General features: G+C 37.3%; 3 protein-coding genes across 3 annotated transcripts; all 3 read left to right on the top strand.

The window, feature by feature from the left end:
- Positions 1-3,762: 3,762 nt before the first annotated feature.
- LOC103340666 (F-box/kelch-repeat protein At3g06240-like) lies at positions 3,763-6,145 on the top strand. The gene is made up of 2 exons (XM_008244103.2): positions 3,763-4,057; positions 4,569-6,145. The coding sequence occupies exons 1-2, from the start codon at positions 3,772-3,774 to the stop codon at positions 5,876-5,878; spliced, it is 1,596 nt and encodes a 531-aa protein (XP_008242325.2). The 5' UTR covers positions 3,763-3,771; the 3' UTR covers positions 5,879-6,145.
- Positions 6,146-13,747: 7,602 nt separating this feature from the next.
- On the top strand, positions 13,748-15,048 carry LOC148914558 (uncharacterized). Its single transcript, XM_089042683.1, has 3 exons — positions 13,748-13,993; positions 14,132-14,444; positions 14,636-15,048. The coding sequence occupies exons 1-3, from the start codon at positions 13,748-13,750 to the stop codon at positions 15,046-15,048; spliced, it is 972 nt and encodes a 323-aa protein (XP_088898809.1).
- On the top strand, positions 15,048-15,608 carry LOC148914557 (uncharacterized). Its single transcript, XM_089042682.1, has one exon. The coding sequence runs from the start codon at positions 15,048-15,050 to the stop codon at positions 15,606-15,608; it is 561 nt and encodes a 186-aa protein (XP_088898808.1).
- The last annotated feature ends 1,974 nt before the right edge of the window (positions 15,609-17,582 follow it).

Below are 17,582 nucleotides of genomic sequence, written 5' to 3'. Positions count from 1 at the left end.
GACGCGAGTGACAGTTTAACAACCAATCTCATGGAAATTTCGCGGTGCCTGTATCAGGTCGCTCCACGTGTGCAGGGAAATAAACTCTGATTAATTATTATTATTTTGTTTTCGTTTTCGTTTTCGTTTTCTTTCTTTCACTACCAAATTCACATTCAGATTAAGGTAGTTTTTTTTTTTTTGAGAGAGATTAAGGTAGTTTTTAGAATGTGTTATTAGATAGGTGTTCATAAAACAAAACAAAATATCTAAAAACAATCCACATTGATTACATTTCTCTTTAGTTTGATAGTTAACTTTAGGGTTATTTATGGAAATATTTTTCCTCATCACTTTAATCCAAGATGTATCCTTATCATATTTCTTAACATTTGATATGTATCTGTGGGCCTAACCATAGTTAACTATTTGCTTTGTATTTATGGAACTATGATTATACTCATGGACACGTGTGAAGTGTTGAGAAGGTGGTGATTATACACATTGGATTAAAGTGATGAGTAAAAATGTTCTATGTTATTTATACCAAAATTAAACTAAAAAAATATCTTAAGTTCGAATCTCCTATTTCTATTAATTAAAAAAAAGAAGAAGTTATTTTGTTATATAGTTGATAGTTAAGTTAATAGATTGTCAATCAATATCCCATGTTTACTTACACTAATTTATGGTCTCATAACTCATAATTGTAGCATACGCAATAGGATGCAAATGGAATGTCCCTTTTGCTGCAATATGAAGTAACATTGCAGGAAATACGTATCAGATAATATCAACAAAGTTAGTCGAACTAGTGATGACATTGACAGGTTTCAATATTAATTAATTACTATGTATGCTTGTGCTATGAGAAAGCAATGGATTGGACGAGCCACACCCCCTACCCTAAGCATACTTACCACACTCAGCTGGTTGAGCAGATGATTATTTGGTTAACAAAATTGGTGCATAAATCAAATTGGATTTTTTTTAATAAAGAATGTTTGACAAATTGTTAGACTTGGATTGAATTATGGCAACACTGAAAATTTAAAAACAGTATAGATATTAGGTTTGGTTGGTGTGATTAGTACTTTCGTGAGTTCTGATTTATTTTGATAGTCCCACCAACCAGCTTCTCTCAATCCACCCCAAGAAACAAAATCATCTTATTTTTTTATAAATATCTCTCCCACTAATATTTCAAAATGAAATAATGAAAACAATACTTTGATGAAGGGTTATAGCCGCACTCTTTTTTTCTTTTCTTTTCTTTTCTTTCAAGAAAGACTGATTGTATCGTTTGCAAGAGAGTCTGACATGGTGCTACTGGCACCGCTCTTTCTATGTTGCGAACCATGTTCGGATTCTAAACTACTTTTGACAACCAAACCATTAGCAAAATGTCAACATTGCAATACCCAATTAGGTAAATAAATCTCTCCCAAACACTCCCGACTTTTAAAAGTGGGTGTTTGGCTAATTAGATACTCCAATGGTGGACATCTTGCTAATGGTCTGGTTCTCAAGCATAGTTTGTAATTCTAGCATGGTCGCAGCATAAATAGCAGCAGCGCCAGCAGCACAGGACAGACTCCACTGCAAAACGATACTCTCAGTACTTTATCGTTTTCTTTTCCTTCCATGGCAATGCAATAGGTCTGGTTTGTTGTATCATATCATTAGCCAATACGTGAAGCAATTACACCGCCGTGGACTTACCATGAAACAAACCCCAATTGGCCTCAGACCTTACCATTCATAAATGTGAAAATGTATCTGAAAACCCAACTTTCCTACACCACCACCAAAGTACACTTGGCTAGCTTAACATATACATACCAACCTTACTAGGAATTTGATGAGTTTTTAGCTACAACAATCACATAGTCTGCATGTGCACCCCTTGCCTGGACTAAGCACATATTTGTGCAAGTATCATAATAATCGCATTGCACATTGTTGGAAAAAGCAGGTTGGAGTAGGTCACAATTTCCAAATGAAACTGGATGGAAATGGAAACTTCGTAAACGATATCAACAACACCTTTTTATTTGGATTGTGTAACAACTCCAAAGCTTGATTTCTAGTACTAGTATTCTTATGGTATTTACACCAGCCATCTGAGATATTCCAGAGCAGTATTCATGGTCTGGATGTCCAAATTAACTAATCTAGACAAGTATTTGTTAAACAACCATCTTAAAAATAAGATTTGTTAAATATTAGGTTATCAAATTCTCTACGAAACTCTCATTAACAACCTTTCCTTCAAACGCATTCAAACGTCCCCATTTCACGAACAATCTTTCTCGGTGAAAAAGATGCTGATACTTGGGAATTAGTTAAGCTTTTGTCTTTCTTAATTGTATCTGTCTTAAGTTCTTTCTTTTTTATTGACAATTTGCATCTGTTTAATGTCACTTTCCACTTCACTACGATATCTGCGAAATGGGAAATATCATCTAGTACGTACAAGGACTTCCAAAGTTCATTGCCTGAAAGTTTTGGCTTTTTCTGTATGATTATTTTTTTATTTTATTGAGGAATCTATATGATAATCTTTAGAACTTGACATTGATAATAATTAGGTGAGTTTTTGTTATCCTTTATTTGCTTTCTCATCTGGATTTGTACATAAGTCCTATTTATTTGATAAAATAGATTGTATAGTTAAGCATGATGATCAAATCATTGTATAGTTAACCACAACCATGATCTGATGATCATGCTTAACTATACAATCTATTTTATCATGCCTAACTATACCAATCAAACGATAACATCCTCAATCTTATTATGGGAGCCAAAACTTTTCATATAAATTGTTAAATGTCGTACAAGTAATTGCCCACCTTTTTTTTAAAGAGATATTTAGCTATATACCTATTCTTAGCTAAACTTAAGTTGAATAAAAAGGAAAGAGAAAAAAAAAAACCCTAACCTTATATTTCCTGCCACGTTTTTTTATTAGGGAAGTAATTGTTTGTTTCATGCTACTTCCCTTATATTTTCTTTTCCTTGAAGAAAAAGGAAAAAAAAAAAAAAACAACCGTAACCTTTTCTTCTTTTTTACCCTGCAGGTTTTTTCTATTCCAGTCAGTTAGCAACAGGAGGCTAAAACTTGCGGCACCAAATCATCAACAAATATTCTTATTTCTGAAAGAAGAATGGCTGGAACTGGAACTGAGGGGAAGAGAATCCTGGGTAGTTCCTAGCTTGGAAGGAACAGTTTCTTTACGAAATGTTTCTTCATGGTGGGCTTGGATCAATGAAGACTTGTGGTGAATGAGAGCACAGGACATATTTTTCATCCTCAGTTATAGTGAAAAAGCCCGATTTCCTTAGAGACTCATGGCCATTTGGTTGAAAGACAAGTGTGCAGTGAAGCAGCAAAAACGAGGACATGGGATTTTGAATGATTGAGGAAATGGCATTTTTATTTGTAGGGAGACTACATACATGGCATTTTGATTGATTAAAAGGGAAGTGTGCAAATAAGTGGGAGGACCCTTTATTTATTTATTTATTTATTTATTTTATTAATATTTATTTATTGTCCTGCAAGTATCCTTTAAACTTATTATTATTATTAAATAAGCAAACACGAACTTAATTTGTCCACGTTATTAATTGTTGCACAAATAAGGGACAGCAACCAAAACTTGAGTTGAATTAAAAATCTTATTTAATTATTGACTAATTGTTTGTTTCCTAGCTAAACACGACTTCCATTCCAACTATCTTATTCCTCTTGCTGAACGAGATTCTCATTCTCTTTTCCAAGCCGAGATGGAGCCATCTCTGGAACCCAGAAGCGAAGCTATCCCTTCTTCACTTTCTTCCCCTCAAGAAAAAGATAAAAACCCTAGCCTTTTTTCTATTCCCGTAAGCAAAACGATCACAGTGTATGAAGACACCAAATCATCAACAAATATTCTTATTTCTAGACGAAGAGTCGCTGGGATTGAGACAAAGGAAATCCTTGGCAGTTGCTGGTTTGGAGGAAACTTTTTAACCGGATGCATTGATCATCTATTAATTTTGATACCACATCTTTTAATATTTTCGATAAAAGGTACCCATTGTTGATTTGTTCTTTCAATTTAATTTACTTGAACATTGAACATCAATTGTGATACTTGTTTGTGTCTTTGTTTTTGGTAAATACTACGATTTTGTATCAATAATAACATGAATCTTTAGGTACAACGAGAATAAAATTCATAATATATATACTGAGAGAGTTTTAGTTGAAAGATTCTTCAAATAAGTTTATTTGAGCGACACTTTTGTAAGGCCCACTACACATTGTATTTCAATGATCGAAACTGTCTATTTGTTTTGATATTCCATTAAAGATCTTCTCAGCAAAAAATCATTTGACCACTCAATTTGATGGTTTTTATTACAGTCTTTTCTTGAAGCACTTTGTTCGTCTATTTTGTTGGTCCTAATAGTATCCTTCAAATAAACTAATTTGAGGCATCCCTCAACTGAAGCTCTATATATACTTTTATGTATAAGTAAAGAGTTAGATACTTATATTTAAAGTTGTTACTAAAATTGTTTGTTTGATGAATAATTAGGGTTGGCGAAGCTGAGGGCTAAGAGAAACGAGCATTCACCCTTAATGGACTTACCCAGGGATATCATCCTCGATGTTCTTACTAGACTTCCGGTAAAATCACTTTCTGAGATGCGTTGCACATCTAAGACCTCTTTAAACATAATTGATAATCCATTTTTTGCGACATTGCACACTTCACGTTTGCTTAATTCTGCTGTCAATTCTACTACTGCTGGTGAAGTACAACTTATGCTTCTTGCTCATTCCTGGTCCTCTCGGGATAATAAGTTCTTAACAGCCTTGCAATCATTGAAATACAATGACAAGAATGGATTGACAAAAACCAGAGGTTGCAGAGCAAATATTTTATCTGGAGTTGGTGATTATAACGTAGATTTTGTTTTTTGCAACTTGATTTGCCTTAAACAGCTGACGGGGGCATTTAAAGCTCCATGCTTATTGATCAATCCTCTTAGAGGAGGAGAATTTCTTGAGCTCCCAATTAATGACCTCATTCCACCATATGCTAGAAGGTGGTACGGCATAGGATTTGACAGTATAACTAGCACTCACAAGATTGTTGGTGTTTTCAAAAGTATGCTACACAAACACCAGGTGGCTTATGTTTATACCTTGGGCACAAGGTCATCGTCATGGCGAGAAATACACTCAGTTCCCCAATGTGAGTTTAGTAGAAAGAATGTATTTGCATATGGAGACATGCATTGGTTGGTTTATAATGATGTGGCTGGAAGAAACCCTAATCGTATTATTTCTTTTGATTCCAAGAAAGATGAATTTGTTTCGACCCCTTATCCTAATTCATCACAAGGTTTTATTCGTGGTTTGCTAGTCATTCACTTGCTTAACTTGAGAGGATGTTTGGCCATTGTGTCATCTGGGAATTTGTTTGTTGAGATATGGGTGCTAAAAAATTATGAGAAAAAGGAGTGGGCATTAGATTACAAAATTGACAACGAAATGTTGCCTAATGGTTCTCCGCTAAATTCAATTGAGTCTTGTGGTGAATTGGAGCACGGGATATTTTTCACTGAAATGAAAGATCCTCTTATGTTTTACTTCTGGGACATAAGATATAAATCCATAAAATATATCACAGGTGCTAAATTATTCCCAGACATGTTCAGTTATGATAATCTATATTATCATCTTTGGGGTAGGAGGCGGCAGTGGCGACCCTTTATAAGCATCTTCAGTTGTACTAGAGGCTTGATTTCCTTAAAGACTTATGGCAATTTAGTTGAAAGACGAGTGTGCAGGTGGACAATTTTTGAAGCAGCAAAAACGAGGACATGGCATTTTGATTGATCAAAAGAGAAGTGTGTGAGTAAGTTGGAGTTGCAACTTTTTTGTTGCTTTAATTTCAGCCAAGGGGTAACTTTGAGTTAGCAGGGATCGATGTAGATGAAATATGATATTGCTATATTCATGTGAATTCCAGAATCAACCATAGCATACATGTTACTTGTGTAGCAAGATGCTTTGATGAAGGCTATGCCATACATTGAACATGTTACTTGTGTAGCGAGAAAGATTTCTAGGCTTGGCTTATATTCAAGTTATTTTCAAGTTGTCCTATTATCAATAACTGAAGGACCCAAAGAATATTCAAGTTATTTTTGTTTTGTGTGAAAGTTAAACTTTTTATATGCTATTTTGTATGAGTCCATAACATTGATGCCTGTATGCATACTTATCTCTGATATCTCTCACTGGGTTACCAGTGGGCTCAAGAGAAGAACGTAAACCATATTTTCATTCAAATTACAAAAATCCAAATATTCAGATTTGATGAACAATCTAACAAAAAATATATTAAAATAAAGAAACATACCTAGCTACATACAAGACCAACATATATATAAAGGTAGATGTAGAGAATGGTGAAACATTCAAAATACTGAAAATTGTTTTTAATTAATGAATTTATTAAGCATTGAAATTTTTCATTAAATAAAAATAATATAATAAATTAACTTCTTTTTTTTCAGATTAAAAAATTTAAAATAAGAACATGGTCCTATTTTCATTGGAAAAAACCTCTCTCTCTCTCTCTCTCTCTCTATTTGTTGTTTTTTGGTTGGATTATCTTTCTTAATTCTAAAGTATAAAAAAAAAAAAAAAAAAAAAAAAAAAACAAATTGGCACACACGTTAGCGTATGCTAAGGGACTAGTTAGATATTATCTCAGTACTGGGTATTTAAGCTACATTGCACACCCCGCGTCTACTTAATTCGTCTGGTACCAACTATGCCGCGGCTGTTGAAGTACCTCAACTTATGCTTCGTGCTCAGTCTTGGTCCTCTCGGGCCAAACGTTCAACAACCTTGCAATAATTGAAATACAGCGGCGAGCTCGGCTTGACAAAAAGCAAACATTGGCATGCAAAGATTTTATCAGAGTATGGTAATTACCAAGTAGATTTTGTTTTCTGTAACTTGGTTTGCTTTAAACATGAGATAAGGACCTTTGGATTATTGCTCAATCCTCTTAGAGGACAAGTTCTAGAGCTCCCAAAGAATCACCTCCTTCCAACCTATGGTAAAAAGTGGTACGGCATGGGATTTGACAGTATAACTTGCACTCACAAGATTGTTTGTATTTCTGAAATTGAACCATACAAATACTTGATACACAGACATCGTGATGTATTGGTGGCTTATGTTTATACATTGGGAGCAAGATCATCATCGTGGCAAGAAATACACTCAGTTCCCCAATGTGAGTTTAGTAGTAAGAATGTATCCGCATATGGAGACATGCATTGGTTGATTGATCGTGATGTGGTTGGAGAAAACCCAAATTATATCATTTCTTTTGATTTCAAGAAAGATGAATTCGTTTGGAATCCTTATCCTAATTCATCACAAGGTTTGTATGTGGTTTGCATGACATGCATTTGCTTAATTTGGGAGGATGTTTGGCCATTGTGTCATCTGGGCATTTGTCTATTGAGATATGGGTGTTAAAAAATTATGAAAAGAAAGAGTGGGCGCTAGATTTCAAAAGGGCAATGATTTCCCCACTCCTATTTTTTCCACTTACACTCATTTTTTAGTTACAAAAAAGGAGTGTAAGTGGATAAAATATGAGAAAAAGGAGTGGGGAAATCACCACTCTTACAAAATTGACAACAAAATGTTTTTTGGACGCTCGCTTAGATCGATTGAGACTTGTGGTGAATGGGAGCACGACACATTTCTCACTGAAAAATATCCTCTAGTATTTTATTTTTGGGACATGAGATACAAATCCATGAGATACATAAATCATGAAACATTATTACCAGGCATCTTCAGTTATTATTATCATCTTCGGGGTACTACTCCTAAGCTGAAGCTGAGCATCCTCAGTTATACTAAAAGCTTGATTTCCTAGAGACTTATGGCAATTTGGTTGAAAGACGAGTGTGCAGTGAAACAGCAAAAACGAGGACATGGCATATTGAATGATTGAGGAAATGGCATTTTCATTTGTAGGGAGGGGAAGGGCATGGCATTTTGATTGATTAAAAGGGAAGTGTGCAAATAAGTGGGAGGAGCAATTTTGTAATTCCAGCATGGGTCATACACTCAGAGTCATAGATAGGAGCAGCGCCGTCAGCACATGACATACTCCTCTGTAACGCCTCATTGAATTAACTTTTGCATTAGAGCACTTCCACCTCCTTTTGCCATGGCAAAGGGAGGGGCCTATGCTCCAAAGCTTGATTTCTAGTAGTCTTATGGTATTTACTCCTAATATGTACTAAAATATTTGCTTGATGCTTCATTATTGGAGAACTACAACTGCTACAACTCCTAATATGTTCTAAAATATTTGCTTGATGCTTCATTATTGAAGAACTACAACTGCTACAACTCCTAGGCAAACTTCATATCACAAAGGCTTAAAACTATTAAGTTTGCCGTTGCACAACAAACATATAGTCTGCATGTGCACCCCCTTGTCTGGACTAAGCCCATATTTGTGCAAGTATCATACTAATCACATTGCATGTTGTTGACAAAAAAAGTAGGTTGGAGTAGGCTATAATTTCCAAATGAATGCAACTGGATGGAAATGGAAACTTTTAAACAATATTGTTGATGCTCTTTTTGGGAGGCTCAACTTAGATAAAGGTAGAATGGTGGATGATGGGTGAAGGTGAGGACCTTCAGTATGTGTGTGAAGATTTGGGCAAGCGATAAATATAAAGAAGAAGAGATATACGTGGTTCACCCTTAATGAATGTGCTACGTCCACGGAGAATTATGCTCTCATTATAATAATGTATGATTATATTTGTACATGGGGTTGCACCCAAATATAAAGATAAGAAGGGAGAAGTCCATGATTAAAGATAAAGCCCAGCCCAGAGATCCAGAGGAGAGAGTCCATTTCTCAGGGGAAAGTAGTCTTCTTTTATAGGCGAGGGGGAGTCTCCATCTCTTGTAGTTTTCCGATGTGTGACTCCTCTTGCTTTGCTTAGAGTTGTGACTTGTGGTAATGCTTCTTTGGCTAAGGTGATGACCTCTCAAAGCATGTCACGCGGATGATCTAGCCTAGCTAGTTGTTTGGTTAGTTATGGTACTGATAGTAGTCCCCTAAGTTCGCGAGTAAGAAAGTACTTCTTGATTGGGGACTTGTAATTTTAAGTGCACTGGCCGGGCAACACCACAATTTGTCTTCCAAGCTGTATAGTGCACTACCTATAGTCCCCCAAGTCCCCAGGTAAGAAGGACATTTGGAAGGGAGAGAACTTGGCACGAGGGTGCCGAAGGTGAAGGGGTTGTCGAAGGCACAAAGTTGCCGCAGGCGTAAGAATTACATGTCGCAAGGTGATGAGCCTAGGCACGAGGGTGACGAAAGTGACACAAAGCTTGCATGTTTGCAAGGCGATGTGCTTAGGCACAGGGGTGCTAAAGGTGACACAAGGTGTGGCTAGACATGGGAGTGTCGAAGGCAACACAAAGCTTGCATGTCGCAAGACGATATGGCTAGGCAAGGGGGTGCCAAGGCGACACAAAGCTTGCATGTCGCAAGGTAATGTGGTTAGGCACGGGGGTGTCGAAGGTACAAAGCTTACATGTCGCAAGGCGATGTGGCTAGGCACAAGGGTGCCGAAGGTGACACAAGATATGGTTAGGCACAGGGTTGCCGAAGGCGACACAAAGCTTGCATGTCGCAAGGCGATGTGGCTAGGCACGAGGGTGCCAAAGGCAACATAAGATGTGGTTAGGCACGGGGATGCCGAAAGTGACACAAAGTTTGCATGTCACAAGACGATGTGGATAGGCACGAGGGTACCGAAGGCAACACAAGATGTGGCTAGGCACGGGGGTGCTGAAGGCGACACAAAGCTTGTATGTCGCAAGGTGATGTGGCTAGGCACGGGGGTGCCGAAGGCACAAAGCTTGCATGTTGCAAGGCGATGTGGCTAGACACTAGGGTGCCAAAGGCGACACAAGATGTGGCTAGGCACGGGGGTGCCGAAGGCGACACCAAGCTTACATGTCGCAAGGCGATGTGGCTAAGGACGGGGTGCCAAAGGCGACACAAAGATTGCATGTCGGAAGGCAATATGGCTAGGCACGGGGGTGTCGAAGGCACAAAGCTTGCATGTCGCAAGGTAATGTGGCTAGACATGAAGGTGCCGAAGGCGACACAAGATGTGGTTATGCACGGGAGTGCCGAAGGCAACACAAAGTTTGCATGTCGTAAAGCGATGTGGCTAGGTAAGAGGGTGCTGAAGGCAACACAAGATGTGGCTTGGCACGGGGTTGCCGAAGGCAACACAAATATCACATCTTTTAAAGGAAACAGATATTCCAGAATACATCTAGCAATGGTGAATCAATGTCATCTCAAACTCAATGCCATTTCAATGAACAAAAAGAAAGTTTACTAATCGGATTTCCAGAATACATCTAGCAGGGGAGAATCAATGTAATCTCAAACTCAATGCCAATTCAATGAACAAAAAAAAAGTTTACCAATCGGATTTCCAGAATACATCTAGCGGGGGTGAATCAATGTCATCTCAAACTCAATGCCATTTCAATGAACAAAAAGAAAGTTTACTAATCAGACATTCCAGAATACATCTAGTAGGGGAGAATCAATGTCATCTCAAACTCAATGCCATTTCAATGAACAAAAAGAAAGTTTACTAATCGAGTTCATATGACCGTTGTTTATTTGACAAATCCTATCCTATGCTTAATGAAGTAACCTAGATTGGAAAATCACTACACTAGAATTTGATATGTTAAAATTTATCAAATCTAGAGCAATATTAGGTTGTCTTCATGTATATATGTACCAATATGCCGTATATACCATGTGTACCACTGTGCCTTGAGATGTCTACTGCAGCGGTGGCAAGTATGTTAGGGGTGGTTATGGTGGGAATCAAAATCAGCACAGCTAGTTATCAATTGTACCTGGAATCCATCAAGCAAATAATTTAGTTCAGACTTAACAGAGAGTAAAACAGAATAGCACCATATATGTTGACAACAAATATATGATCCAATCAATCAAAGGATAAGGACTACTTTGACTATTATAAGTCTATAATCCTTTTTAATTATCAGTTAATCAAGGTACCCTAAAACAAACTTACATATATTAATCAAGAAAATGCAACAGAATCAAGAAACTTACCAATATTATATTTGCTACACATCCAATTTTATAGCATCAAGAATCTGCTGTAATCCTTTCTGTGCGACAATTGTGGCTACAAAATTTAAAGATAAATAAGAAATCATCAATAACAATAATTGAAACTAAATTATTCAGAATCAACAAAAGGAAGGGATAAAAATTAACGAAAGGGAGCTGGTTGGGTTTAGGTGTCTGTGTTAATCTGCAGAACCGTAGTTTTAGAAAAAAATTCAAACCTTTGTCATTACCACAGCTCTGCTACAGCGCAGCAAAATTCCCAACAGTTGTACCTCTAGCAAGAATCCATGACCACACTTTGTCGTAAAACTTTTGCTCAGAGCCGACGATTACGATTCTCCCCGCATAAGAGGCCGAATCAGTTCCGCCGCCACCGAATCGAAGTGTTAAGGCACAAATCTGTATGAGGATAGCCATAACATCCCATTCTCGAGGGTTTCAGAGCTTCCTCCACCCGAAACCTCGATAGAGTTCCTTTCAGAGTCACCTTCAACGAATCGTTGAAGTCTTTCCACATATTTTCCTTCAATTCTAGTCACAATGAAAGCTCTTACTGGAATTGTGAAAATGAAGGAAGATCTGTGGAAAGACTTCAACGATTCATTGAAGGTGAGCTTTTCGGGTGGAGGAAACTCTAGAAACCTCTCAGGAATAGGATGTTATGGCTATCCTCATATAGTATATGTGCCCTAACACTTTTGATTCGGCGGCAGCGGAACCTGTGACTAGAATTGTGGAAATGAAGGAAGATTTGTGGAAAGAGTTCAACGATTCGTTGAAATTGACTTTGAAAAGGAACTCTATCCGAGCTTTCCCGGTGGAGGAAGCTCTGGAAACCCCTCAGGAATGTGATGTTATGGCTATCCTCAACGAAAAAGATGACGCGATTGGATTTGGAGTTAGCGCGGCAAATGATGCGATGCCAATGACCTTACCTTAAGTCACATGGCCTAGGTCGTTCGATCAATTATTATTGATCACACTCGCGCGGCTTTTGGATTGACTCAATACTTCATTTGTTTTTTTAATTTCCAACAACTTGTTTTTTCAAATTTCTTATGGCTCTTTTATTTATAAATTTTCAATTAATTTTCCAAATTTTCTTAGAGATTCATATACTATTTAGTATTTATGCAACTATCCTTAAGTTTGTGGGAGTGTTGTAATTTATAGACATTTGCAATTGTTTTTTTTTCCCTGATAATGGGCTTTGGATTTTTATAGAGTTTCTATAGGGTTGGGTTTTCTATTATTTCAGATCCCCAATTGGGGTGGAATGTCAAGTCCTTAAATGAACCATAAAGACACCAAAAAGAAAAAAAGCTTATTTATGTACATGCCCCATGTGCTTTCAAACTTGTCTCAGATTACCATTTGTGTTGGAAAACGTCTCAAAGTACCCCCTAACCTTTTAAAAACCGTCTTACGTTACCCATTCCGTCAGTTTTTTAGCCGTTCCGTTACGAGCGTTGGGTCCCACTCCATTTTAACCTTTAATCTCTCTTCGAATAAAGGTTTCTCAGTTCAAACAAAGGGGAAAATTGGGTGAGAAGGGGAAATAGGAGAACTTAGGGTTTGTGAAAATATGATGGTGGGTTCGATTTTGGGAAAGCTGGAGAAAGAAATTAGGGGTTTGACTTTAGACTTTAAGGCTAGTAAAGTGCGAAGATGGTGGTGCTTAGAGAATCTGGAGGTTGTCAAATCATATGTAAGTGAACCCAATCTTACTCGATTTTCTTGATTTTGGCATGTGCATTGAACTGCTGTTAGGATTTTGTTTTTGTTTTTTTGTATACTTTTTGACTCTGTGCTGGTCCTGGTGTGGTCATTGTGTGGTCCTTGCATGTTCCTAGTATGGTCTGTTGCTGAATTTTTTTTGGTTTTTTCATGTACTTTTTTACTCTGCGTTGGCCCCAATATACCTTATGTGGTCTTTGGGTGTTCCTTGTATTATCCTTGTGTGGTCATTGTTTTCTCTTTGTGTGTTTTTTCCTTTTGTTAAGTGAATCTTCCTCTTACGTAGATAAATATGCTGATGAGATTGTCACATTTAAGTTTTTCCATGGAGATAAACTAGTTAAAAATAGAAAGGACAGTCAGGTCTTATTTGGGTGGTGAAGTCAGTTGGTTTGATTACTGTGAGGTTGACTATATGTTCATGTTAGAGCTATTTGGAATGACTAAAGATTTAGGATATGACGATGGGTATGATGTGAGTTTTTATGGTGAAGAGTTTGGAACTAGTAGACTCATTCAAATAATATATGATAGTACGCTTTTAGCTTGTATGAGCATGGTACCTAAATGCAATAGCAGGGTGATAGTTTTGTACTTGAAGGTAGTGAGCCTGACTTCAAGCTAAGTGGGGAATGATAGCAGTGATCAAGAATATTCTTGTTCTGAGGATGATGATAGCAGTGATCCAGACTTTGAAGATAGTGACTATGCACAGAGTGATGAAGAGAATGACTTACTGAAGAAATGATGATAAGTGATTTGAAGGTTATATGGATCATAGTTGCATTGACAATGATCCTAATGCAGAGGAAAATGATGAGTCAGACAACGGAGAAGAGTCACATACACTTACCTACCCAAATAGCTCTTCAAGTGAAGATGATGTAGTAGGTGAAGTAAGAAGGAAGAAGAATAGGATGCCAAAAGGTGAAGATTTCAGACCCAAAATTGATATGGCAAACCCAGGTTTCAAAATAGGTTTAAAGTTTGCAACTGCCGAGTTGTTTAGAAAAGCTGTGAGGATATACTCCATTAATTGTGGAAGAGAGTTGATATTTATGAATAATGACCGTAACAAAATAAGAGTAGTATGTGAAGAGGGTTGTCTTTTTGTTATTCATGCTTCAAGTGTTAGTGGTAGCACTTACCTGTAGGTGAAAACCTTTAATCCTACACATATTTGTAGTAAGGGGACTAAAAATATACATGCCACTACTGCTTGGTTGGCTGAAAGATATTCAGGGCAAAGGCTCAATCCAAATTGGACTGCTTCTTCTTTTGCAGAGCAAGTTCACCAAGACTATAGTTATAGACCATCTAGAGCAACTGTGTACAGAGCAAGAGCCATGGCAGTTGACATTGTAGAGGGGTCCTACAATAAACAATATGAAGTATTGTGGGATTATTGTCATGAGTTAAGAACCAGAAATGTGGGAAGTACAGTTATCATTAAATCTAAAATGGAAGGTGATAGGCCAAGGTTTCAGAGAATTTACATATGTCTTGCAGCTTAAAAGAAGGGGTTTTTAGATGGTTGTAGGCCTGTGGTTTGCTTAGATAAGTGTCATGTCAAAGAGCCTCACCCTGGGCAAGTGCTTTTCTGCAATGAGGAGTTGATGCAAACAACAGAATGTTTCCACTTGCCTATGCATATGTAGAGATTGAGAGCAATTCAACGTGGCTGTGGTTTTTAGAATTATTGAGTGGTGATATGAATATAACAAATAGCCATGGTTATGTATTTATGACTGACAAACAAAAAGGGTTAATAGATGCTATGGATGCTCTATTCCCTCATGCAGAGCATATACATTGTTTGAAACATCTATATGGAAACTTCTATATGGAATATAGAGGTCTTGCTTTGAAACATCAAATGGAAGCAATTGCTAAGGCCACAACAGTGCCATGGTTTCATGCAGAGATGAGAAAGATGTTGGAGTTGTCTAAACCTGCATATGATTGGCTTGCAGAGAAAGATCATAGGCATTGGAGTAGGGCATATTTCAAGAGTGATTCCAAGTGTGACATGCTTATGAACAACCTATGTGTGCATTCAACCGTAGCATAATGGATGCAAGAGACAAGCCTGTTTTGACTATGGTAGAAAGAATTCGGTTGTATATAATGTTGTTGATAACTGGAAGAAGGGTTTTCTGTGAGAAATTGCATGGAAAAGTTGGGCCAAGAATTAGAAAGATATTAGAGAAAAACAAAGGAACAGCTCATTGGTGCATTCCTAAGGCTGCTGGACAGAATAAGTTTGAAGTAATGCACCATAGTGGCCGCACATTTGCTGTTGATTTGAATGCCCATTCTTGTTCATGCCATGCTTGGGATTTGAATGGAATACCATTTTTGCATGCTTGTGTTGCAATAAGTTGGTTTCATGGGAATCCAGAGGACTTTTGTGATTCAGGGTTCAAGAAGGAGGCTTATTTGAGAGCCTATGAACCAATGATTATGTCTATGACTAGCCAAGATCAGTGGATGAAAATTAATTTACCTCCGTTACTCCCTCCGAAATACCACAAGCAGCCTGGTAGGCCTAAGAAGACAAGAAAACAAGCTGTTGATGAACCTAACAACCTGCTAATCCATATAAGCTTCCTAGGTATGACATTCCTTTAAAGTATGGCAATTGCGGTGGAGAAGGGCATAATCAAATTAGTTGTAAGGTATGTGTCAATATAGGCTTATTGCTTTACATTTAAATGTATTTGATTTGGTTTCTGACTTGATGACTTTGCTTATTAGAAACTTAGAAATCCCAACATAAAGCCTACTAGGTCGAGGAAAGTTGCCAAGGAAAAACTTGCGGTAAGTGCCACGGTTTCAACTATGTTTTCACCAATCAAAATTTCATATCATGGAAACTTCTAATTATTATTTGTTTTAGGTAAGAAGGAGAGATGGTGGAGACAGAAGTAGTGGACAACAAAGTATGCAATTAAGGCAAAGGAAACAAGCAAGTGGTTCCTAAGTGCCTTCTCAATCCCAGGCTTCTGAAGTAGCTGATGCTTCTCAATCCCAACCATCTCAAGCAGCTGATGCTTCTCAATCCCAACCATCTCAAGCATCTGAACCTGCCAAACTATCTCGAGTACAACAACGTAGGAGGAGGATGAAAGATCAACAGAGGAGCCATTTTGTCAAAGATCTTTTTTTTCATCTTTGAATGTTGTGGAAGACTTTAATGGTCCAGACATGTTGTGGAAGACTTAAATGTTGTGGAAGACTTTTTTTCATCCTTGAATGTTTGGTTGGAACCTATTTTGGTTTTGGAACTTGTTTTGGTTTTGGAACTTGTTTTGGTTTGTGCATATATTCCTAAGGCTGTTATAGTTTGAACCTATTTTGGAACCTTTTTTGGTTTGTGCATATATTCCTAAGGTTGTTATGGTTGGAACCTATTTTGGAACCTATTTGGGTATTTTGGAACCTGTTTTGATTTGTGCTTATATTCCTAAGGCTGTTATGGTTGGAACCTATTTTGGAACATATTTTGGTTTGTGCTTATATTTGGTTTCTGGGATTATTGATGTCTGTTATGGATAATTGACCATTCAATATGTCACCATTTGTAACCTCTAAACAAGTTACCATTCATATCACAGATCAAACTTAACTAGCATTACATTACTTAACTAACTAACATTACATTCATGTCACCATTTGTAACCTCTAAACAAAAACAATTAACAAACTTAACTAGCATTACATTACATTACACCAAATTACATTACATTACATTACACTAACATAACTACTGCCAAAGTGCCTTACATTAGATTAGCATTTGTTCTCAAAATAAATTTGCCCACTAAACTACTGCCAAAGTGCCTAACTACTGCCAAAGTGCCTTACATTACATTAACATTTGTTCTCAAATTACAGTGCCCACTAAACTACTTCCAAAGTGCCTAATTCATCTTCATGGTAAACACCACCAACCAAGAAAGCAACATAGCAGCCCACAACATTTTTGACTTTGCTCGAATCTTTGCATTTTCCTTCTTCACCCTATCAATCTTCCTCAGCAAACCAGGTATCAAAGACTTTGAACGCTCACACATTTCTGCATCAAACCACTGAAAAAACCTACATCCTTTGTCTCCACTTCCTTGTATCAACCAAGAATAATGACTGAAAATTTCCTAATAAAATGACTGAAAATTTTATCAATCACGGACAATTTCATCAATAAGAACTCTATCAATTTGTGATGCCCAAAACAATGACTGAAAATTTGATCTTAAACATGCTTACCTTTGACTTTGGGCAGACTAGAAATCTCCGCCCTGGGTTTGAACTGGTCCAAGAAGTCTGCATCCGTGCTAACTTTCCACAATGACACCATTGGCCATGCCTTGCTTCTTCTTGCTTCTCTCCTGTTTCCATCAACCCAAATCTTTTACTCCACAATCTCCCAATTTCAAACTCCATCTCAGAGTTCTAACGCCAAACCCCTAATTTCTTCTCTAGCTTCTCCCAAAATCGAACCCACTCTCATATTTTCACAAACCCTAAGCCCTCTTCTCCTATTTCCCCTTCTCACCCAATTTCCCAATTTGTTTGAACTGAGAAACTCTTATTCGAAGATAG

Source organism: Prunus mume, linkage group LG8, assembly GCF_029339155.1.
Source record: "Prunus mume cultivar Tortuosa linkage group LG8, ASM2933915v1, whole genome shotgun sequence".
In the NCBI taxonomy this organism is placed as follows: domain Eukaryota; kingdom Viridiplantae; phylum Streptophyta; class Magnoliopsida; order Rosales; family Rosaceae; genus Prunus; species Prunus mume.
The sequence above is the reverse complement of the archived record's forward strand: the minus strand, read 5'-3'. Positions and strand labels throughout refer to the sequence as shown.